The sequence below is a fragment of the Aphelocoma coerulescens genome, chromosome 1A, assembly GCF_041296385.1.
Source record: "Aphelocoma coerulescens isolate FSJ_1873_10779 chromosome 1A, UR_Acoe_1.0, whole genome shotgun sequence".
Taxonomy (NCBI): Eukaryota; Metazoa; Chordata; class Aves; order Passeriformes; family Corvidae; genus Aphelocoma; species Aphelocoma coerulescens.
This window is the reverse complement of record NC_091014.1, coordinates 51,922,006-51,946,621: the sequence shown is the minus strand read 5'-3', so window position 1 is coordinate 51,946,621 and position 24,616 is coordinate 51,922,006. Positions and strand designations below refer to the sequence as shown.

At 38.0% G+C, this 24,616-nt stretch overlaps 1 protein-coding gene across 6 annotated transcripts in view; it reads right to left on the bottom strand.

The window, feature by feature from the left end:
• Nucleotides 1-24,616, bottom strand: part of UBN2 (ubinuclein 2) — a 52,332-nt gene that overhangs the window by 2,399 nt on the left and 25,317 nt on the right. For 3 of the 6 annotated variants that reach the window (XR_011147796.1, XR_011147806.1, XR_011147803.1), the window contains exons 7-17: nucleotides 24,410-24,480; nucleotides 23,301-23,430; nucleotides 21,850-21,968; nucleotides 21,092-21,205; nucleotides 19,624-19,767; nucleotides 16,297-16,347; nucleotides 14,889-14,931; nucleotides 12,696-14,234; nucleotides 8,718-8,964; nucleotides 7,895-7,984; nucleotides 5,541-6,930 (exon numbers count right to left, since the gene is read on the bottom strand). Coding sequence is in view for 1 of the 6 variants with exons in the window: in XM_069002137.1 (XP_068858238.1) it covers nucleotides 6,881-6,930; nucleotides 7,895-7,984; nucleotides 8,718-8,964; nucleotides 12,696-14,234; nucleotides 14,889-14,931; nucleotides 16,297-16,347; nucleotides 19,624-19,767; nucleotides 21,092-21,205; nucleotides 21,850-21,968; nucleotides 23,301-23,430; nucleotides 24,410-24,480 (2,598 nt within the window). In the remaining 5 variants the exon portion in view is untranslated. Of the gene's footprint in view, nucleotides 1-53; nucleotides 6,931-7,894; nucleotides 7,985-8,717; nucleotides 8,965-12,695; nucleotides 14,235-14,888; nucleotides 14,932-16,296; nucleotides 16,348-19,623; nucleotides 19,768-21,091; nucleotides 21,206-21,849; nucleotides 21,969-23,300; nucleotides 23,431-24,409; nucleotides 24,481-24,616 lie in introns of those variants that run through there. The other 3 variants (XR_011147809.1, XR_011147810.1, XM_069002137.1) reach the window with 3 other exon arrangements.

Genomic DNA, 24,616 nt, shown 5'->3' with positions numbered 1-24,616 from the left:
AAGCGATTTTAGCTTCCCTCTCAACGCAACTTCATGACACTTGACACTACATGTTGCACCAGTGAAAGGGTTTCTTTTTTAAAATACAATTTTTTTTTCACATTAGCAAAAAAAGTTCTGCATTACAGACATTCAAAAATACTCCATTTTCTTTGGGTAAAACTTCAATGTGTTAAGAGGGGTAGCTGGGCAAAGGAATGCATGTAACACTGAAACACATAAATACTTATCTGCATAGTTGATATTAGTGACTACTAATCAAACTAAGGCTTTATCTGGAAAAAGCTGAGAACACAAGAAAGTTTCTTTCCCCACTCTGGTGAAATCTGCTAAGTCTCAATGAAGCTCTGTCTGCCTCACCAACTACTCAATTTGGCCTATGATGGTGGCATCTCCTGACTGGTTTTGATTGATTCTCTCCCACTCTTTTTCTCTTGGTACTAGACAGTAGCAAATATAACTATCTATTGATAAAACGCATCTGCACACATTGCTAGAAAGAAAAAAAACCCAAAAAACCTTTTTAGTATTGCGCATGATAGGAGCCAAACACAGTGTACGTTGCTTGCTTGGGATTACTTCACCATGAAGAAAAACTTAGTAGCTAATGGTTGTTGTTTAAGCAGGAGATGACAGCAATGGAAGAGACCAAAATACACTTCTAGATACAAAATGAGATGGTTGGGGTAGAACTACAGCTGTCTGAAACAGCTACAAAATACAGGCCTATATCCTTGACTACTGACAAGATTAGCAGTTTTACTTATGAGTGTGCAAAAACAGTTGCAGGGAATCTTTTATTTCCCCAGTTTTGGGCCAGTTCCAGGCCATGTTGATGTCTCAGCATAACTCACAGCAGCACCAGGGCTTTCTACAGCCCCAAAAGGCTATTACAGCAGCAAGGGATCACCGCGTCATAGAAAAAGGATGATGAAGCCTCACCAGAAGTTTCCACAAAGCACTCTCCTACACAACAGTTATCTTTCCAGTGGCCCAGTAAGCATACTTCTGGCTGCTTCTTTTGGCAGTGATTTCTTAAGCAGTAGACACAGATTTTTACAACAGCTGCATTTGTTAAAAGACTGCAACAGTCAGCCATCATCACCAGCTGTAGATTCCTCATCCCACAGATTAGCCTAGGATGAAGAGCATGGGTGTTCAAAATGAATTAAAGAACATAATTGGTGAATGTGGTAAACTTCACTGAAGTAACTTCACTGATGCACCTAAGACAGATTAAGAAGCACCTTCAGCTACCACTCCAACTGACTGAGCTACCAGCAATAGTCCTGTCTTTGACTATTACCATTAGACTGGTAGGAGAAACTCACTTATGGCCTAGTTTACATAATAGGTTTACTCAAAAATATGAAGACAAGCCAAGAACTGAATTAGGCTATTCTCTGCCACAGGAACATATTTGGTACCATATTTTCTGTTTTCCATTCTGGTTCTCCAGCCATGAAGGACTTCTCATTCCATTCCCACTATGTAAAATAAATGCTTCCTTTTCATACTGCAACTCAAAATCAGATCTTCCCAAGGGGATGCACATCACAGAACTAGAACAGGCTAGTGATGCATACACACGCTACCTTAAGTTTAGCACTTGGTCCACAAGTGAATTGTTAATTTCAGGTATTTATGTTTATAGTAATCGTAAGTTAGATAGATCTTCGGCACAAAGCTGTTAAAATCACTAGATCATCTACTGCAGATAGCTAATTTTGTCTGAGAACAAGGAAACAAGCACAGATACTATTACGAGGGTTTATCTGCAGCTAAGAACACATGAACTTACTGTTCATTGTAGTAAAAGAAGAAACCATTAATGAAATCTTAACAAATTGAGAAGAAAGACATCTAAAAAAGTATGTAATGGTGAGCGACTTAGGCAGCATGTGAAGCATAGCTAGCTTTAAACTCAATTAGCAGCTGCACTCTTGCAGGTTTTACCAAATTCCTTCTTACATAGGATGCATGGTGGAAAGTGACAACTTTGGTACATATGAGAATCCTTGCAGTAACTGGTATCAAGCTGCACACACTGCTCCTTGCAGCTAATATCAATTCAAATATGTTGCAAGCTGCTATTTTAACTTTACCCCTCATCTCCTTGGGGCTGTCAGCCACACATCTCTGCCTCAGACTCAGTGATTGCGTGAAGCAGTCCAGTAATTAATATGGTTGCCAAACAGGGCCCATAATGTTTTACTCATGACCTAATTAAGAAACACATTCAAAACCTTCAGAGAAAAATGCAAGAAGTTTCATTCCCATTAGCCACTTCCTTTCTCTCATGCCCATTTACGCACACTCAGGCACACACTCTTTTATTGTACTGCCGTCTTTGCACAAACGTTCAACCTTTAAGTAGCATTTAACAGAGTAGGAGAATGGAGAAGGATGAACAGGTTTCAGGAATATTGCTTGTATGTGTGTGTGCACATGTGTGCGTGTGAGAGAGAATGCACAAGCACACAGAACCAATGCCATAGTACAGCAGCTATGAAGTTACACACATTACACACTTGGTTTTGTTTTTTTCTTTACAAAAGGGGAAAAAAATAGTATAACAGCATAAAGCCATCTTGGCAAGCTTAAGATTTTCCTCCAAAATGCTTTCCAGCACTTCAGGATCTCTGAGAAAAGTTTAAAAAGGGAAGGGAAATAAAACTAAAAAAAAAAAGGCACTTAAACAAAGGACAAAGGCCTGAATCAAGTAAGTCTTGAAGGGTAACAGCCATTTCACCAGAGCTTGGACCAATCAAAGACTACCAACCTTTTAAAAAATTTCTCTAAAATAAAAATTGCATAAAGTGTTAATTAATCAGTTGTTTACCTAATGCTTTAACCTTCTGGTTCATTTTATGAAAAACAAAAACAAAACAACAAACAAGCCCAAACAAAAACCCAAGTGTCCCTTTAATGATTTTCCCCCCAGTTCAGCAAAAGATGAAAGTTAGATGTGGGAGGAAGCCTTCCACAGTTTGGCTTGGCCGTAGGTTTTCCCTGCAATGCCATCTTCAAAAAAATCCAGAACAAAAGCAGAAGAGGGACTACTGTGCTTTCACCAATTCACTCAAAAACAAACAAAAAAAGCAAAACAAAAAACCCATCAACCCAAACACCCAAATGCTTCTAATCCAACTGTGGGCAAAAACTAATCAAAAGAAAACAAAAAACCCCCTGTAAACTAGATTAAAATTTGCTAATAAATACAGCCAAAAGTTCATTTTACGAATGTAGCAGCAAATGTGATAAAGTTAGTTGGAGTCCAAGGTGACTCCCAGAGGGTTACTGGTTCGCACAACTGATGGCAGCTTGGGAGAGTTGCAGATTTCTCTGTTTTCATGTCCTCAAGGGTCTTGCACCAAGTGGAGAAGGAGTGTAGAGGAAGGGTCAGGTGATGGGACTGCAGGAAGGAACAGGCTTTTAGGACCTGTACCACCCCTAAATCTGTGCATCAGACAACTTTGATCAGATTCAAACACGAAGCAGAACCCAAGTAATTAAAAGTTACTTCTGATTAGCAGAAAACAGATGTGAAACCCACAGCATCCACACTTGTGACTCAGTCAATCAGTATTTAGACGTGTTTCTCAAATCAACAGAGAAGGCTGGACAAAGTGACTTAGGCCATTTGTATCTTGGAATGGGAGAACACTGCAGTTATTGTCCAAGGTATCAGGAAACTTTGCAGCCTGTTTTTCATCTAGCCTGCCTTCTTTCTTTGCAAGTGTCTCTAATGATTTACAATAGCTACCACGGGTTTTGGGACTTTGGATCACGTAGCAGTGAGTACTACCCAGACAATTTCAACATCTAAAATCTATGTTAGAAGTTATTGCTTGCATTTGTTTGGGGCTTTCAAAGAGCTTGACACATTAGCTCATATACCGTCCCCAAACCAAGTTCAGCCCTGCTGCCTGGAAAAGACAGCTCTACTTGGCTTTCTTATTGCTTGTGAATACTGAGGGTTTATTTAGTATGTACAACTACAGTTTATTTATTAACAAAGGCCCTTAAAAAGTAGTAAAAACTTGGGGGGATGGGGGGGGAGGGGGAATGTCTTCAGAAGAGCTGCTGTGCAGAAAATAGTAAAACATTAACCTAATTTTGCACTTGGACGTTGCAGTAATCTTTCCCATCCTGTCTATGCTACCTGCAAAGGTCCCTGGGAACTACCCTATTATTTCCTTTGATTTGGCCTTGCTAGATTTAACCAGGAAGAATAGGAAACAGCAAGTAAAGGGTCCACATTCCCAGTGTTGTTCATTCAAAAGACACTCAGGAGCATAATGACTGACAGGAGCGTAATGACTGAAAACAGTTACCTGCTGGAGGGGTTGTTTGAACTGATGTCACAAACAATGTATGGTCATCTTTATTTTCATCACCTTAGGATCTATTTCCACAATAAATATTAGTTTACTTGTTTCCCAAGACTGAGAAGCTCAATAGGATACAGAGGCAGGACTACTCCTACCCTGAAGATTTAGAGAGGATACTCTTCAACTGAAGATGAAGCATACTTCCAGGAAGAAAGGAATGTTGAAAGGGAATTTGTGCTGTAGTTATAAAGGGCTCCAAGTCTCCCAGTCTAAAATTTCAGTAAGTATGAAGACGAAAGATGACAACTTGAATGAGATGCCTTGATGAGGAAAACACAGAAGAGGTAGAACTCTCTTAGGACAGGGTCCTTTAAATATATTGCTGCCAGATGCCTCACTGCCACAACTCCCTCAACTACATGCATTGTTAAAATTCTCAGTTTGACACAGTTCAGAGAATTAACATCCTCCCAGAACTGTTGGGCCTCAAAAAAAAAAGTTGGCTTCCTTCAACCCTTCCTGGAGAAAAGAAAAAAATATCAGATGAAGCTTGCACTCTAAATAGTTTACGGTATTTTGACAGAATTTATGCAGTATTAAGAATGCCAGGGTCTACATAGCTGTGTGTGTTTCAACTCTTAAATAACCTCAATGGAGACGCAAGCTTATCTGATCAACACACTACATACAAAACATTAACGCCAGCTAAAAAGCATTTAATTGGCAAATGGTGTGGAGTGAAATTAATGAGCTAATGCATCTTAATTCAATCTGTCTTTCACAGAAGTGTTGTGCAAAAACATTTATTGCTGAGCTCAACCCAACATTTTTATACTAAATACACAATATATATTATTTTAAATTTATGTATATATATTTATATAAAATTAAAATGAGCTCTAAATAGAAAAGAAACTGTTGTCTGATCTAAGAAAAACAAATCACATGTAAAAGAAACCTGCAAGCTCTAAGTAATCTAGCAAAAAACACTGAAGATTCATTATTCAGGGGTCAAAGTCTCTCTAAAAAGTGTGACATAACCAGTAGTGTCTGGTTCAGTCTCAAGTCAAACTACCAGAAAAACTACTTACTAAGAATTTCAGCATCTCTGGTCAAGGGAATGTTTCAGGGTTGAAGGAGAAGGGCATCATACTGGTTTATTAGCTCCTTTCCTCTATGAGTTATTTTAGTTTCTGCCATTCTCACCTTTTATCTGACAGCGCAAGGGACTCAACAGCGAAGTTCTGTCCTAGTGTCAAAAGTGCAACATGTGCTGGATGCTTCCTAATCTTACATGTGAACTGGTTGATGTATTGCTGTCAAAGAAAAAAAAAAAAAAACCAACAAAGCCAGCTCTGCAGTCTTGTGCTACCATGTAAGAAAGAGTTCAAGTCAAACTCTCCAGGCCAGCAGGGGCTAGAAATGCTGGAGACAACCCATTCAGCCCCCAGAAGAGAAGGCACCTCTGGTCGCTTCTGAACGACTCCTCTTTGGCTAATGCCTGAAGCAGTTTTAACCTGACTCTGGAATAGGTCACAGTCAGCTTTCTTTAACTAGCAAATCAATATAATGCATGGCTTCTGGGAGGAGTTAGATAAAAGATGAAGACTGAGAATGAGAAAAGAACTGGTTGTGGTTTATGAAAGACATGAATAGAGTATCTTTTCAGTAGCAAATAAGCACAAGACATAGGTAAAAGAAAGTTTAACAAATGGAAATAGTTAAACATTAGCGTTTAAAATGAATGTGGGAAAGAAATGCTAGTCTGACCAATAAAATGTGGGTTTCTTTTTCATGTAAATGAAAAATTTTCCATCCCCTTCCTCCCTTAAATAAGAACTTTTGTACTAAAAAAACCCTGAAAATAAATCAAACAGTCCATGTCTCACATCTTGATGTACCAGGAGATCTGTTTTTGAAGACAATTCTCTAATGAGACTGCACACATCTGTAGGCTCCCTAAAGCCAAACAGCCTTCTAAAGCTGGAAAAATGCCCATTATCAGCAACTGCTTTTGTCTAAAGGTTTAATCATAATGCAAAGTATCCCAGCACCATCTCTATTCTACATAGCCTTTGGTCCACAACCATATAATACACTCAGGACCTACACAACCTTGCACTGGGCACTTTGGGCACTAATGAAGTGGATGATTCCACCTTATGCAATGAATGGAGAAACCTATTCTAGCTCATTTCACCATTTCCACTTTTCATTGGACTTCACCCAGAAACAAAATATTGGTGCTGCTGTGGGTTTGACGATCAATTTCTTTTAAGAGCCAATCAGAGCAGATAAAAAAGGTGGTTTCTTTAGGCAATATCAAACTATGACCAGTCTGCATGACCAGGAGGACCAGTCCTCCTTTTCCTTCTCTCTTTGATCAAGTATTGTTTTATTTTTCTTCTTCCTCTCACCACAGTGCTTAGGATCAGAATATGTAAACATCGACAGAAACAGCAGCCCTGTGACAATAAGCACTTTCCCAACTGGGCAGATTCTGTCAGCCAACCAGAACTGCTTCAGCTCCCTTGCTTGTCCAGAAGTCACTGGTTTTTCCGCTGTAACTTAGTGTCCCCTTTACTTTGGCCTCCATCTGTAGTTGAGAGACAGAAACATAAAGGGAAGAATAAAAGCATGAGCAAACTTTTGTTTTCGTAACTTACAGCAGGAGAGACAGGAATTTGGCAGGTTCAGCTTTAGCACCACCAGAAAGTACATTGTCTTTACCGAGTGGAAGACTTTGCATCTTTTCTGTAGTTCATTTATTAGAAATAGCGTTGTTGAAACCTGATATATCAAGCTTCATACCAAAACACTGCCTAATTTTTTGGTTCTGAGAACTCTCAAATGAAGAATGCCCACCAAGCCACTGCCACCCTTCCCATTCCTTCTCCTGGCCCCCAGAAAACACACTACAGGTGCAAAGAAAGGTGTAAACTCTAGACTGCACCTTCTAAAGCTTTCTGAAAGTTTTCCAGCTCTAAGCCTTACAAATAGAAAAATAAAGTGTTCTATTTCAAGTTTCTCTTCTCAATCAAAATATGCAGCTCTTATCAAGCATAAAATTCCTAAGGAAAGCAGATACTCCATTAAGAAACCATCCCACCATTCACATGTGAATATACTCTTATAAGAAACATGGAAAAAGCTTTTAGCTAGGTCAGTTTCTCCTTCAAAGGGGAAAAAAAAATTTTAGTGGAAAAAAACTTTATGCAGCCTATAAAACAATCATGTTAGTGTCCAGTAAGTATTATTCCTTTTCCCCTCACAAGTTGATTTTGTATACTTCAGTTTCTAGAACTGCTACAATAAAATATTGGAATTTTTGAAATTTTTTTGTTCCTGACATTGAAGAGAAGTAAGGGAAAAAAAAATCATTCAGGTTCCAAAAATACTGCTACAACAGAGTAAGTACTGCCTGCTGCTACTAAAATTTGTCCCTAAATTGTGTGTTCTCTAAGTACTGGTGTACATTTCACTTCAGTCTAGGGCAGAAATCTGACTTTTAAGTTACAATAAGTTAAAAATAAGTAATAAGAAATATATCATGTCTTTACCTGTGTAAGCTTGCTGCAAGTGAGCAGGCAGAGGTGAGTGAGACAGTGTTGCTGCATGCTGAGCACCTGGCTGTAAACCCTTCAGTAGGTCTGGGGGGGGGGAAAGGAGAGTAAAGACAAAAATAAATCTTGAGGAAAGAGGCAGTCTCTGTGAAATAAGTTTCTGTTTTTATAGTGTAGCTATAGTAGCAGGCTAATCTCCACAACAAAAAAATAAATACCTGATAGCATTCTGATGGCTGGAATAAGTCAACAGAGACAAACCTATTCAGATATAATTAGTCAAAAGTCAGAGCAAGGACCATGCCTTGCTACTGGGATGCAACTCTTTATACCATTTTGCTTGGCAGAAAGACCAACACTTTATATGGGTTAAGAACATAACCAGCTTCTTTATAAGCATTTAGAAAAAGTAAATGCCATCGTGGTTGATAGCTCTTCATAAGAGAGCTGTTTGATATCTGAGATTATTGAGTTAAGGCTATTTTTAGGAATCACCATATTAAGTCTCTGAATTGTGTCATTTGGAGACTTTAAAACTATACTTTCTAAAGATAAGGTATTGAGTTAACCCCAAAAAAGTATGTTCAAAACTAAACACACACTGTGAATATAACAATGAAGTTAAGCTTTTCAAAGGTGATTTATAACATTTAGGTAATTATATAAAGAAAGTTTTTACCAGTGAAGGAATCGCATTTACTCTCCTGTATGGATTTTCATGAACCAAATTTGAGTGTCTCAGAACTTCATTGCTTCCCTACTCAATTTCCATTTTAAGGATGCATCTTTCCTTGTAGCCCGGTGTGATAATTCCACTCACTCTGAGTTAGGCTGTGGTGGAAAGCCGCTGAGGTAGATCCCGAGGTGGTTGTCGCTCCAGCTGTGTCCGTCCCAAAGCCAAGCAGCTCCAAGGGAAACTGGAAGGGCACAGTCACAGGAACAAGGCCACCCAGCATCCCAAAAGGAGTTAACGGTGCAGACGTCACGTTCTGACTGGTTACAGACAGGGGTGATGCCATGAGAGTCAGAGGTGAGGCGTTAGCCAGTAACGATGCTCCTGCTGTTGACTATACAAAAAAAAAAAACAAAACAACAAACCAACAGTACTTCAAGATTTTTAAAGATTTGAATTGTATTCTTTAAGGGTACAAAAATCAACTATTCCCTGTTAAGTATTGCTCTGTTGAGAAGTGTATTAAACTATTAAGAAATATTCACTTATCCACCTAGGAGGTCTTCCCAGGGTTCATTTGCTAAGCAAGCACAATTATATATCAGATTCAGACATGAGAGTATGGTTCATCTATCATGTTTTTCTCATCAGCCTTACAGGTAATTTCCTTGATCTCCTTTTTAATTATGCACTGGGGCTACAGTCACAATGTAGTGCAATATCTTCTATTCGATTCATAATACAAAATTATCCAATGTAGATCTGAAGTTCTTTAGAAGTACAGTATTACACATCTTCCCTTTCCAAATCTGGGTCTTAACAGAACATTACTTCAAAAAAGGTTGCAGAGAAACAATGAATTCTGAAAATTAAGATTCAGATGTAAAAATCCCCAAACTTAAGAAGCAAAATGCATATGTACAGGTGTGTATGCACGTGTCAGAGGAAAAGGCAAAGGAAAATAATGTCTCCATTCTAAATATGCCAAAATGAAGTTAGATTCACCATAGTTTTAAAATAAAAATGCAAGATTAGCCAGAACATTTTAGCTACAACAGTTCCCAAATCACATTAATTCCTCTAACATTAGAGCAGTTCCTTGTTTAACAATCTTTCCTTCACTACATATATAGTAACTTAATATGCTGATGTTCCATTCTCTAATAATTTACTACAAAACAGTTAGTATAGAAAGCACTTTGAATCAGACTCCAACTCAGATATTGTAGCTATTTGAATTAAAAACACTCAGACAGAACAGGACTTCAAATCTGTGCATTTTTACAAGTAAGCCTCAACTAAACCCAAAACTTAGAATCATTTTAATGAACACATGAGCTTAAAATGAAAACGACATTTCACTGAGTTCTGCAATAACAACTTACAGAAAAAGCAAAGTGATGAATCTCCTAGCATGGATAAAGTTTTTATTACCAGTATTGGCCTTAAGATGTTCTGATGAAAGCAGCTAAAGAAAGGACAGTGGCTTCTTAGGAGAAAACTTTTAAAACAGTGACCCTGAAAAGCGCATTTACCTACATGTGATGTTCCCAACAAGCGTTTGTATTGCTCATCTTAAAGATGGCAACTTCTACAACATACTCTATCCCAGAAGCAGGAAAAAAAAAAGGAAACTATCAACACATTGTTAGGAGGAGAGAGAAGGACAGTGAAGAAAAGAACTACAGAGCATGCCCTAAAGGAGCTGCAGTTCAGATGTTTCTATTTAACTCATGTACAATAGTTCATAAAAGGGCTTATCCTGGTCATGTAGATCTGAGTCATTAAGATCCTTAGAAGTCTAAGCCAGATTCTGCTCAAGAGTACTGATGGTAGATAAAGCTTTTTAAGGAAATCACACATGTACTCTTTGGCTTTGTGTCCTTAAGGTGTAACTTACTGTGATGCTTCAGCAGGTGTAAACTTATATTCCAGTAAATAACTGTGTCAATCAGAAGTAGAAAGGAGGGAGACACTTCTTGGAAGCTTCCTAGTTAAGAACACCTTTATTATCACATAAAATCATCTGGTTTGATCTTTAATGTAAGCAGACCAGAATATTATAATGAACAACTCAGGTACCATTCTCATCTTCTAATAACATCTCAAATAGGAATTAAATCCCTAAGGCCTTAAAGAAAAGGAGATTCACTTTCTGTCTTAGTTACTCCTCTTAAAACTTGACGTAAGTTCTTAGTACATTGTACCTAACAACCAGTCTGGAACTGATGCAGGTTCAGCAGCCAGCCATTAGACCTTTATAGCTAAATAATACCCTCTGTGATCACAAATCTCTTCCCCTTTAGTGTGCTTGAACTGGGAGGCAATTTAATTCTAATCTCTTCTTGAACGTACTCCACTGACTAAGCTACACAGTACATGGCAGTAGCAGCCTTATTCCATGGTTTATCTTCTTTGCACCATTCTTTTGAACCATTTTTAGGTTATCAAAGTAATTTCTGAAGTGTCAAAAAAAACCCCACGTGGAAGGTCTCAATAATTATTTTAGTGATACCATATGCTGCACAGTACCTCTAGCTGATTTACCCCTTTATACTGACACACTTTATTCCACTGTTTATAGTACGGACTCATGTTACTTGATTATTCACCACACACCCCCACACCTCAGAGCTCTTCAGCAGGACTGTGCCCAAAATGCATTTCATTACTCAAGTGATCAGTGTTTCTAAAAAAAAAAAAAAAATTATTTGCCTTTAACTACAGGAGGGTTTGCCAGAATTCATCTCACCATCCAACACAACACTGCTTACTTCCCTTGTCCCTCATCTTTAAGCACTAGCACACCCATTTCATGTTTTCTTCTAAATCACAGCAACTGTATCCACTAGATTCTGTGGACTGCACCAGGAAGAAACAACTCTCTTCTTAGTCCATTCACTGTAGCCCTTTTTGTCTCCTCCAGGCACCTTCCAGTGCACTCAAACTGCACTGTACTTAGTTCAGCTCTTCTCCAGACCCTGTGTGGTACCTCAGTGGCCCTTACACAGCACATAGGTTGGGGATTTTTTTTCCATTCAAAGCACCCAGAGTAAGTGAATGCTGTGTCAGAGCCTGGCAAACTTTTATTGCTGACTGTTTCAGTACAGTAGGATGAAAGACCATAGAAGTGTCTTGTAAAAATCATCTTCCTCCTGTTATTCAACTGCGTTAAGAAGAATTTGATAGCAAACTAATTGCTAGAAGTCGAGTATACACCACTCACATGCAACAGCAATGTGCACTGTTCAGAATAATACAAAGCTTTACATTTGCTGTACACCAAGAATATAATTTACAGCAATACTATTTTCTTAAGTACTGATGACTTCAGCATAGAGAGCAATGAAGAGAGGAAAACATCAAATCATCTCAGTAACTAAGCATTCCCAGTAAGAAGAACACAACTTGGGAAAGCAGGTTGTCTTCTGGATAAATAATAGGTTTGTATGTTTTAGAACAACAGTATTTTCAAAATACTTGTTTTGTCTGATTTGTCTTATCTCTAGTGATAGTATAAGCTTTCAATTTCTAGGGTATTTATACATTAATGAGGTGTCTCATTCAGTTTGACTAGATCCTACAAAATAAAATACAGTCACAAATACAAAAGAAAAGCCCCTGCAAGTGTTAATTATAATTACAAGTCTTGAATTACACTCAACCACAAGCAACTGGACTCTAGTTTTGAGGTTAATCATGCAGCCTGACAACAAATGTACCAAGGTACTTTTACATGACCACCATCATTACAAATATGTAAATATGCAAGAATACACAAATCCAATAATGCAAAATACCACGTCCCCTCAAAATATGGTCACACAAAGCTTACCTTTCCTAATACTCTTAAAAGAAAAAAAAGCAAATTCTGTCCCACAGTACAGACCAATCAACAATTTACAGTGAGGATTTGTTCCACACTGATCCCTGCATTTCACATCAGCTGGAAATACGTATTCTTTAGCGTGAAATAGTTTCATCAGAATCAGCATTATGCTTAGAAAAGTAAAAAATTGAATTTATGGTATTTCCAAATCAAGATAAAATATATTAAGAATGTTTACAAAATAAATATGATAAATATTAATGTAAAGCTCAAATGTAAACTCGTTAGATGCATACCTGCACGCTGGCTGCTACAACTGGAGACCCTGAGGCAGAAGATGGTCTGTGTGGAGTTGACAATTGTTTAGTAGCACCCTGTGTTCCACTTCCTGCTCCCCCAGACAGACTAGTCCTACTAGCTCCACTTGAGTTAAGGTTACTGCCTCTGCTGGCAGGTACATTCATTCCAACTCCACCCAAATTATTTTTACCAACAGTTCCAGAAGGAGAAGAGTTGGGCAATTTTGAAGAAGCCTGAGGGTTCTTTGCAGGCTGAAGGCCTGAGGTGCGATTAGAGGACAGCAAATTCACTGTGGGAGACTGCCTGCTGATATTTACACCACTGGTCTGTTTATGAAGGGGGTTGTTGCTGGAGTGACTACTCTGGGAAACTAGTGCACTTGAACTGGAAGAACTGGGTGTTGTTGCAGGCCTGGGGGATGAGGTGGGCTTGGATGAAAATTTAGGTGATGCATTGGGCTTGGGTGTCACAGAGGGCTTAGATGAAGTGGGCTTGGGAGAGGCAGCAGGTTTGGGAGAGGCAGCCATGGAGAAGGGAGGCTTGAAACCCTGGGAAGAAACTTGTGACACCATAGCCTTGGCTAAATAGTTACTAGAGGTAGAGGTGCTGGATGTTGTCCGAGAAACCAGTGGGTGAGACACTTGAGAGCCACTTCCGGATGAGGGATTAGACAAAGGCAGGCGATATACTACAGACTTATCTTGAGCCTTGATGACTGGTGATGAGCAAGACAGTTTGGGATTACTACTCAATTTCACCACAGGATTGGTCTGTGATTTACTAATAGTTGCTTGTAAAGGAGATACGTATTTCTGCTGTACAGCTGAATGCTGGTGCACCTTTGTCACTTGTGATGTTGAGGAAGTACCACCTTGAGCCTCAGCAGATGATACCAAGATATTAGCATCCTTGGTTCTTTGAGAGGAGGTGGAAATAGCTGCTTGAGTCTTAGAGGAAGAAACATGAGTCTGAGAAGAGGAGGAAGCAGCTTGGATCTGACTTGACCTCTGTAGTCCTTGCTGAAGTAGTTTGGCTGGCAGAGGCTCTAAGGAAACCTTGGGATTTTGAATTGAAGATCCAGCAATAAGGCCTGAAGAGATACCAGTGTGAACTAAGTCCTGGGGTTTCTTTGGTACTGGCCCTGTGTGACCAGCAATAAGACTTGATGAATGGGATGTTTGAGTGGGCTCTACTTTCTTTGAAGTTGCCAGAGGCAATTTACTCATAATACTTGCTAGTTTCTCTTCTCTCAGCCCAGGGCGAGGTCTGGATGTTGGTGTGTCTATGGTGGACCCAAGAGGTGATCCCTTGGCACCATTATTGATAACTGCCAGAGCATCAGAAATAGAGTCCAGTGAGGGTGGGTGGAAAGAGAGGTCCTCATCCAGTGAGTCATCCAAGCAGATCGTCTCTGGAGCTGCTGTGCAGCTAGAGCTGGCTGGGGTGCAGACAGCTACACTGGAACCCAATACAGTAGCACAACTTGAATTGACTGAAGACATACAGGTTTTCTGTTCTTTTTTTGGACTGGAGTCCTGAAAATGAAGGGATAGGAAAAGTCAGGTTTGAATCTATTCCAGAAAGACTATTAAAGTTGTCTTTAGTGTAATACTTTTATTCTCTAAGTTCAGACAAACCAAAGATCTACTATTGAAATGTTCACATTAAGATATGAAATGATATCTTATTATGATATCTAGGAACCCTGTGTGCTAATTCAATATTTGTATTTAAAAATCTAGTGTTGTTGCTCCACATAAAGTGTCCCACACAGTGAAGAACAATCAGTACTGGGAAGAATAGGGTAGCTAATCTGACCACTTAATAAAACTGCTACTGAATTAAGACAACACCTGGTCATGTCAAATGAGGACCTCTATACTTCCAACCATACTGTTTTCCAGTGTTGCCAAAACTGAAAACACACAAAGCACACATTCAAAGATGTGAAACTTCACTGGAACTAGTACCTCTTCATAGTCAATTTTCAAAAAACTAATACAGATTAAGGTGACAAAGCTATACAGAAGTATTTTGTACTACATTCTTTAAAGTAATGGACCACCAAATCAATAAGCATTGCCTGACAGAAACTTTCTGCAAGAATTTTTCAGGATCAGAGGCAGGTTGTATCAAATGGTCATACTGGACCACTAAGTGGATATTCAGATACCTTAATAGGCTTTTACCTTCACTTTGGGTTTAGTGGCTGGAATCACCTTCTTCTTTGCCCTAAAACGGAAGGGATAAATGTGCATCAGAAGACCAAAAAAAGGCAAGCCATTTTCTTCTTAAAGTGTTACCCTGATTATATCCAAATAAACTAGGATGATGACTACAGGAGTCCAGCTTTAATAATAAAACATCCTTGAAATGAAAAATGTTTAAAATATAAGGGGAAAGAAAAATAGCATGCTATCAATTCATTTTCTGGTCATGTATCTCTATGTAAATTAGTTGCAAAATCAACTGAATTGCTGATATAACCTGACATATAGATCAGGATATATCCAGAGAACTGTTTTTATTTTTCTGATTTAGAGGAACTTCAAAATATCAATTAATTTCAGCCTCTTAATATTACAACTTTGTCTACTTAGCACAGCTTTGTCTACACTGAAGTCTTTTAAAGTATTAATATAATTTCACTTCTTATGCTGACATTTTTGTCCCTGAAGAGGATGCTTCCTATACTTATTTATTTCAAACCAGATAAAAACAGTTGCTTCTTCCCCCCATAAAAGTAGTTTCTTGCTTATCAGCTCTTAAAACAGTTGTACCTAACTTGTTTGTTGCAAGAAGTCATTTAGCAAACTGTCAGATTTTCTTTTGCAATGTACATGAACTGCAGTTATACAAGTAAGCACAGCATTAAGGATTATTAGTTACTGCCTTCAACTTAGAGGTTCAGCATTTCACACTTTATTTCTCCAAGGGCAGTCAACAGATTTACAGCTTATAGTCAACTTTTGATCCTTTCCTAAGCAACTAGAAATAAGCCTGGTTAAAAAAAGACTTTTATGTAGGTGGACCATGACTCAGTTTTTGCTGTTATGTAGAAAAATATCCTATGTTAATCATATTTATCACAAAAGTTGCAATTGGGGTGTCATTCAAAGTCATAATAATTTATTTGAATTCTGACTGAATGTGGACAGCTCCTGAGAGGCACACCGTGTTGTCTGAAAATGAAAAAGATAAAATCCCACTAAGATACACAGACTTCTGTGATTAGAGATATTTATGAGGAAAAGAAAAAAGCAGGAAGTACTGCAGTCTGAGTTCAGTTTAATATGCTGAATGTCAAAATTTAGGCAGTGTGTAATGCTTTGAGTAAAAGGTATTAATTCAAGAATTAATATCCCCTGGAGTTATCTAGCCACTTCACAAGTGAGTTAAAATATGCCACAAGAACATTACAGTTCTATGCCTAAATTAAAGCATTAAAAAAGATTATAAACGTCACTGTAAGTTTCTTCAAACAAATCCCAAAGTACCTCCCTTTCCTTCCCTCTGTCCAAAACAGGTAGCAGGAAGATGAGAAAAGATGCTATGCACAACCTAAAGATCTTAGCAAGTTGTCACTATTATACTCACGGAGCAGAAGTGAGGTGATTGTGAACACTTCGGCTTTCTTTAAAAAGCATCCTAAAACAGTGGCGAGAAAAGAAATATGAAGTGATTCTACCGCAACAAACGGTGTCTGACCACCAAATACACAAATATTCTTTGGTTTTCAGAATCAGCCTTTGATTATCTGTCCCCAAGGGAGCTAGTGATTACTTTGTTTGTATTGCTGTCATGGTATAGGTCTTGGCATCCATGAATAGAAGAATCTAAAAAAATTTTAATAATTTGTGTTTACGTTCAAAATACCTCTGTAAACGGCCAAGCAAAAATCAGTGTAAGAGAATATTACTTCCTTCAACTGGACAGAAGAAATACACTTTGAATGCTCTTTCCTCAAAGCCTAATGAAATATTTCAAACATAAAATAAAGGATTATTGTAAACTCTTCACACTACATGTCCAACCCACTGATCACAGGCTTGGGTTTGTGGCTATTAATCTCTTGTGGGTTTTTTTTTGAAGCACAGAAGATAAAAGTCAGAACACAGTAGTCAAGCTTGTTTCTAATTTTCTTCAGTACTTTTAGTGTGTATCATTTCTGTCTTCAATTACACTGGATTTACACATACTACTACAGAGCCAAGGAATGGCAAGAGCCAGTATAACAAATCTCAACACTTCACATGCTTTTATTCAATGTTTTCAGCTCCTGAGTTGACAAGTGGGAAGTGAAAATGATTGCTGACCAGTACCTATCCTACAGCCTGCTATTCAAATACAGCTATAAATAGACAATGAAAACTTGGTCCCCTTCCTTGTTTCCAGATAGGCAAACTAGGACAGATAATATTTTTACAGCACTGCCATCACATTGGCACTGACCACATCATGAACAGCTGTCTAAACAAGAGCTTTTCACCACTGATAATACATCCTGCAGAGCTGCAATAATTACAAAAAGTCAGAGTATTGACAAATCTCGTGTCATCTGGTAAGAAAATGCTGACATCCTCACTACAGTTCAATGCCTTACTTCTCAGATTCTATTTCCAGCTTCATTTTCACATTTTCTTCACCATACTAACCTCCAAATCTGTATTACATTGTTCTGTCAGAGACTACTGAATGCCTATGAAGAACATCATGGAGCAAAGCCAGCATTCCTTATTACATGCTTAATGTGCCACCTCCTGACCTACACAGCTTCTCCAGAATATTTCCTTCCCCACCTCCTCCTTGGTGCTTTATCCATTCCTTAATATTTTTAATTTGGAAATGAAAATTCAAAATTAATCACAGGCCCCTGTAATTTGTAGCATCATCCTTCAAGGTTAAAGACAAATGTGTAAGTAGTACAAAAGGACAGAAATCACAGATATGGTATAAAGAAAGGACAGAACAGTAAATGAGGTCCATTCCAACCTTAACAATCCTGTGATTCTGTAATTTCCAGTTATGATCAATACCTTACCTCTTGCTTCTTTATGAAGCTATGAGAAACATTAAATACAGTTAAATTTGAAAGTGCAAGAAATTTTTCTTCTAAGCTGAACCCAAAAAGTTCTGGTACTGTAGTTCTATTCTGATTAGGAAGAATTCCTTTAGAAACACACAGTCAGTAGATCAGTTTTAGCATTAGATACCTAATTTTTTTTCGATTTTATATAGCTCCTTTTCACTTGAGGCCACATACAAAAATGAAAAAGTTTAATACTTCAGCATAATCCCTACCCTAATATCCCAACAAAACGAGCATCCAGAATATAAATTATGTGCTGTATTAGGAATTACCACTGCCAGACTCCAGGAAATACTTTCTTTTCCTCTTTCCATGCATAACTGTTTGCCTACAAATTACAATCCATCACTTCCTAAACAGAAAGCAGGGAAGTGCCTCCCAGTGGATATAGGACAATTTGTAAATCATTATGGTACTAAAACCACCCAGTTAGTAAATGAAGTCATGCTGGTCAACAGGAAGTTATGATCTGTCATAACTTGTCTCTTGGGGTTTGTTTGGTCTGCTGATGGTTTTGGCTTGTTTTAGGGGGCATTTTGGGTTTTTGTTTAGTTTTTGGGTTTTTTTGTTGAAACCAATTGTATAAATAGTTCAAAAGCTCATGGAAATTTTCAGCACACTTATCAAATGGAAAGGAGAGAACCATATGTTTTATGGCTTTCCAATACAAAGTTTTAACATGCTTCACTTCTATATATTCATGAATCACCTCACACTATCTCTTGACTATTTCTCTGCTATCATCAGTGATCTTCATATCTTCCATTCTTAAACTAAACTGGGATTCTCTGTCTCATCTAATTCAATAAAATCTTCATAACAGATAACATCTCGCTCATCAGCATACTCACACAAAAAACTAAGTCACTGAACACAAATAAATCAGCTGTACGCCCAGAAGTGTAAAACTTCATTTGTTCCTTCTGTTACTATTTAAGCAGCTATTTCTGCACTGACTGTTCTAAGAAATATCTCAGTACAGTTATTTTTACAGCTTGATACAGACTTGACTAAACTAAAATCAAGGTATTCTTGAGCAAGTTGATTAGTTTTGTTGTATCATTTAGATTTTACAATCAGGTTGAGGTTTGATGAAATTATCTTTTGCAGTGGGTGCTACAGAGAGAACTCAGGCCAAACCATACTTGCTCCTCTTTCACTCCAAACCATTTGAAATCTCTGCTAAATATGTATTTCACAACAGTTTACTATTGCTCTCATTTTAGTTCTCCCTCTCTTTTGTGTGCTTGTTTCTTCTTACATCAGTAAGAACTAAGTATAGAAACTGGTGTATTTTTATCTGCTGTCAAAGAGAGCATCCCAACTGCAAACAAGAAATAGAGAGCAAAAACCTTAAGTCTTTTGTGAACACTGCTATTGAAATTCTAGCTTATCATTTTAAAGCCTGTGTGAGCAGTCTGATAATTCAGTGTTCCAACATACAGGCAAAACTGCTTTCTAGATCATTATCACTTTCTATATCACATAAAGAACTTCCCAAACTGTTACTCTCCCACCTCATACTTCTCCTCATATGAAGCCTCATGCTTCATGCTGTGTTAGAAGCATCAGTAAATTCAGTCTCTAAGAGATGAAAAAAGCAAATAGTTCTCCAAGGAAAACAGTGGGGTTTTTCACTCTCAGGCTTACAAGCAAGACAGAAAATTCATTTTAGAAAAACATTTGTTCTTCTAAAATATTCCAGCTTCATGAACATACTCTTAAGTTCCAACCAATATCAATAGTACATGGTTGAGTCAAATGTAAGACAATAAATAGGAACCAAAGAAATAGTTAACACCAAAATGAATAGATATGTAAAGCAGGTATCTTACCTTGCCTGCATCCAGCCTTTAGGCCAAAGTGGTTTCACTTCTGTTTCCATAAAGCTTTTGAGGTAATCTTCAGCAGACTGACTTCTATTTGGCTCTAGCTCATAACATCCCAGCTTGATCTTGACAAGATTACACAACAGAGACCTGCAAAAAGAAACAAAATAAATATACTGAAAGACACAGTCCTTTCAAAAGCCCAGCAGAAAGAGGCTAAGAAATGGAAGCTGCTGTCCACTGATAGTTGTAGGAATTGCTCAGTTCCAACTGTGTTTTTTTGAAGTTTGTACTGAACAAAGTATTGCTACTACAAACTGGTATGATCTACCATTGTCACTTATCCATTTCCAACAGACTCTATTGCTCTTATTTTCATCCTATTATCATGCTGTAATTTGTTTTACATTTTCTTTGTGGTTTATTCATAGTTGGAACATCTTCTCTCACTTTGCTCACAGTGACCTCTCATTTGTCGGAAAGGGAGTGAAATCCGTTCTACACTGAGTACTTCAAGAGAGGATCCTTTCTGACAGGGATTTTGTCTTTCACTGTTCTTACAAATATAAAAGTGCACACAGTTAAGTAACATCAGCCTTTTCAAGCCTCTTGAATGAAAAAAGCAACAGATGTAAATATCTCTCCCCTCCTAGTAGGTCCAAGCTATATTGCTTGTAGATATTTCATGAAGCTTTCTTCCCTGTTGTCTTCACATACTAAAAAGACTCATTGAGAAAAGTCCACCAGCCCCAAGTAGTAAAATACACACACACACACACACACTTGTACTAAAACTATCTTAGATCTTCCATGAGAAATTACTAATTGAGAAGGATCTGCTTGCTTAAAAGCCTAGATTATTTAAATAACAGTCATCTCAGTTTTCAGAAAAATCTGTTCTAGGAAACTGAACTCTACTAACTGATCATTTCAGAAAAGAATCTGTACTACTCTTGAGAGATAACAAAGAATTTATGTTCAGAGGGAACAGAAAGGGTTAAGATTAATGCACTCCGGTTGTTGCTGTGTCCAAGGATTGGGAGGCTTGCCAAATCAGTATCACCAATCTTGATGGCCTGTCCTCCTGTGGCAAAAATCTCTAGTGCTCATTGGTGTTTTGTAACCTAGTCCTAGAAAGGTGGGAAGCAGTTATAACTCTGCTTACACAACTGTTCTTTACCTAAAGAATCTCAAAGTCCTGGAGTCAGAAAATTCTCATATATTTGGATAAAGCAGAAAAACAAGCTGTAAAACTTAAAAGGGATGGATATAGGATGATCTTGGCTTTTGAGTTAAAGAAGAAGGTGTTTCACCACTACAGAATTTCAGTTTGCCTATTTAACATCAACACTCTTCAAAACTTCTCCAAGGTGTAATTCTGGGAAAAATTATTCAATAGTATCATGTAGTAACATCCTCTTGGAGATCCCTTTATAAAGTTAGTGAAAATTCTTGGTGGAAAAGGTAGTCTTACCTCACTGTGTCATCCCAGTGAAACTTCTTTCTGGGTCCAACAACCCTCTTTCCAGGTTTTTCATCATCATCCTCCTCTGATCCATTTTTCTCTCGTTCATCTTCTGCTTGCAACCTACAGTTGAACAATTATTTTCATTACAGCTATACTACACAGACAAAATATTTCACTGAAAATGGAGTGTCATTCTAGGTGTTTGTTAGGGGGGAAAAATAACCCACAGAGGATCTGTTTTCAGATTTTTGCTATACTTCCTGATGGATAAACAGTTTAATCTCCCTCTCCCCACTGCTTTATGGTTCACAGGCAAACGAAAAGGACACACTGTACAGATGCTTTCACTGACACCCTTATAAGCTTCATGCAGTGCCTCTACTGGGAAGTGGCAGGATTGCTTATCAAACTATTAATACCTCTCCAAGTCTAAAATTTGTTAACTATGATCGAAACAATTACAATGAACAAGGACAAAATACATCAATAACCTGAACACACCATCTTCCTCCATTAATCCACCATTCTAGGAATCGACCAGTAATCCTTCAGATTATTTTTTCTATCAAGACCTATCTCACTCAGTTAATGGAATTTCTCTCTGGTATCAGATGATAACATCACTTATACAAAATTAAGTATTTTGTACAAGTCAAAAAAGAGAATGGAGCTGAGTGATTTTCTGAGCTAAGGGAGTAAACAACATGGATACAAACTTCCAGCTGGATTCTAAACAGGCATGTACAGCCTCTGGAATAACCTACTTGGCATTCTTGGCTTGATTGCGGGCCTGACAGTCCTCTTGGTATTTGCATAACTGTTCAGGCATGACGTTACTGACAGCCAGTTTCAGCTTCTGCAATGGTTCTCTCAAGCGGTCATCCTGGGAAAAGAGAAGCACCAAAACAGTCCTATTAGATGTAAAATAAAGAGCATTTCAGATAGTTTCATGAAAATTTCTGGATCACTCCCAAGGTAACATTCCCAGTACTATTTATAGACTGCAAAAGACGTATTCTACATGGCACTTGAATCCTGTTAGGTGCAACAGCATTCTATAAATGCACGTACTCCTCACGTAAGTCTTGAGACCAGAAACAACAAAAGATAGTCACAAGGAAATGTATCATGAATATCCCAAAACATTATGGCATGATCTCATTAAAAAATGCTTTTAAATTAAAATAGGGAAGGGAAAAAAACTTAAGGGGGGAAAAGTGAGATAAATTGACCAATCACTATCTCAACATTTGCAAATAAACATCCCATCAGTCAGGTCTCCAAAACTGTGGTATAAAAACAACCTAGGTAATGAACAAAATATGAATATGTATTATATTATCCGGGTATTAGATTGTTATTACATGCAATTTATGTACCTGAAAGGTAAGAACTATGTACTTAGAGTTGTCTCCAAATATTAAGAACTTCAGACGTTAAGGTAACATATTGTGAACTTTGCTACATGTTTTAAATTCACTTTCTACATCTTCTGACTTTACATTCTTAATTTTAACTGTTTAATGAAAAGAACTAGAATATTTTATTATATTTATCTGCTTAGAAATAGCATTTGAATCTGTTCGCCTTATTAGCAAGTATTGAGATAGCTGCATTCATCTTCAGATCTTCTGCAAGATTTAGTCCTGGATTTTATCTAAAGAATCTGGTCAGGGTACTTTAGATCACAGAAAACTTTTTTATTCAACAGGAAAACAATTTTCAAGAGAAAAATAATTGAAAATGGCATACAAAGTATTTGCAAGACCTAGTCACAAAGGAAAATTTGCACAAATAATACAGGCTGGGTCATCTATTATCCATCTAGCCTTCCTTTTTTCTTGACACAAAGGTGAATACAAAAGTACATTTTTTTAGCCTGTCATAACCATTATTACTGCTGCTTTGATATGTACCCTGTGACTACAGTAATACACTGCGATGACAGCAGAAACACTCCTTCATAGCCTGTACCCAGCTTTCCAGATGAAAGCACTTCATTCTCAAATAAAGACTCTGAAATGCTTTAAATCTTTGTTCCTAATGTAGTGACAGTACCAGGTATACGGAAAGAAGCTTTTAAACTTATCTAGCAACTGATCCAAAATATTTTGCTTGATTTGAGACTGTGTGGCTACTGCTCTACTCTGCTGCCTTCAGTCCTCCTCGCTGCCACGTAACTGACTCCTGCTGGAGCTCATCTTGCCATCATTACCTGGACATTGAGGTGTAACTTCTTCAGGCGCTTTATCAGCGTGTCCTTATTGCACGGCACAAAAGCCTCCAGGTGTGAGTACACTCCATTGCGGATGGCAGGATTTACCTCCTGTAACTGTAGCTCAATACTGACAAACAAACAGGAGACAGTCAATCAGAGACACACTCCAAGGTAAAGATGACAACTGAACAAAAACCTAAGGAAGCTTTGGAAGCGTAACATATTCTAGCTTTGCGTACTAAAAATAGCTGTTACAGTGCAGATACTGCCACACACGTATCAGACAACAAGGCCCATGGAAAAGAATTATCTATGGACAGATTCTTGGTAGATGTTTCAGAGATGTTTATTTCCCCAGCCGCATGGCCGGGCTCTGCCGAGGAACTGCTCAATCATGGGACCCGAGGGTCCTTGCCCGTGCAGGGGAACACAAAACAACCAGTGGGGAACGAGGCTGGCCAGGGCCAGGGAAACCCCGTGTCTCCCCCCTAGGGCCCCTCTCCCAGGGCTACATGGCAGGGAGGGCCCCAAAGCAGGTTGGGACATTTTCAGATAAGCTTTTTTATGAAAGGAAGAAGTCCTAATCGAAGGTAAGGAACCATTCATGCATGTACTTGTCCAGCAATGTTGAACACTCATTCAAATTTAGTTTACACCCACCACTCTGAATCAAAATTGAATCAATTTTGACTGTTACAGTCTTCTAGAGATTACTTTTGTTTCTTAGAATATGAACACAGAACTTTCTATTTAACCCTTAGTTGAAGATTACAGAGAAAAAAATCTGGCATTTTCCCTCATGAAAGCTGAAGGTGTTTTGAGTTACAAAAGTGGGAGACAGGAGCAAATAACGGCAATTTTGTTAAATTTTATACATGAAGTCAAGGACCAGGGCACTACAAAACATTTTACACTGGATAAAGACAGACAGTCATGACAGGAATTGTATTCACATATAAATCTCTTTAGCTAATAACTAGCTTAGACTGATCTACCTTCATTGACTTTTAAGGCTTTGTTGGAACAACCTCAATAATACTTCCTCTTCTGTACTTTTCCTTTCACCCCCTTTCCAAAAAGGGAAGGTTCTACAGATAAGCACTTACTCCAGAAGAATATTATTCATGTCTTGTGTGAAAAACTTCTTCCTGCCTTCTTCATCAAACATCTTGGCAGCCTGGAAATACAATAAAAAAAGCATCCAAGTTCACAGAATATTTTGTCCCAACAATCTTTGTATCTTTACTTTTACAGCCATATCATATTCTTATTTCCCAGATAACATTACTTAGAAAAGAATAAAGAAAACCAAG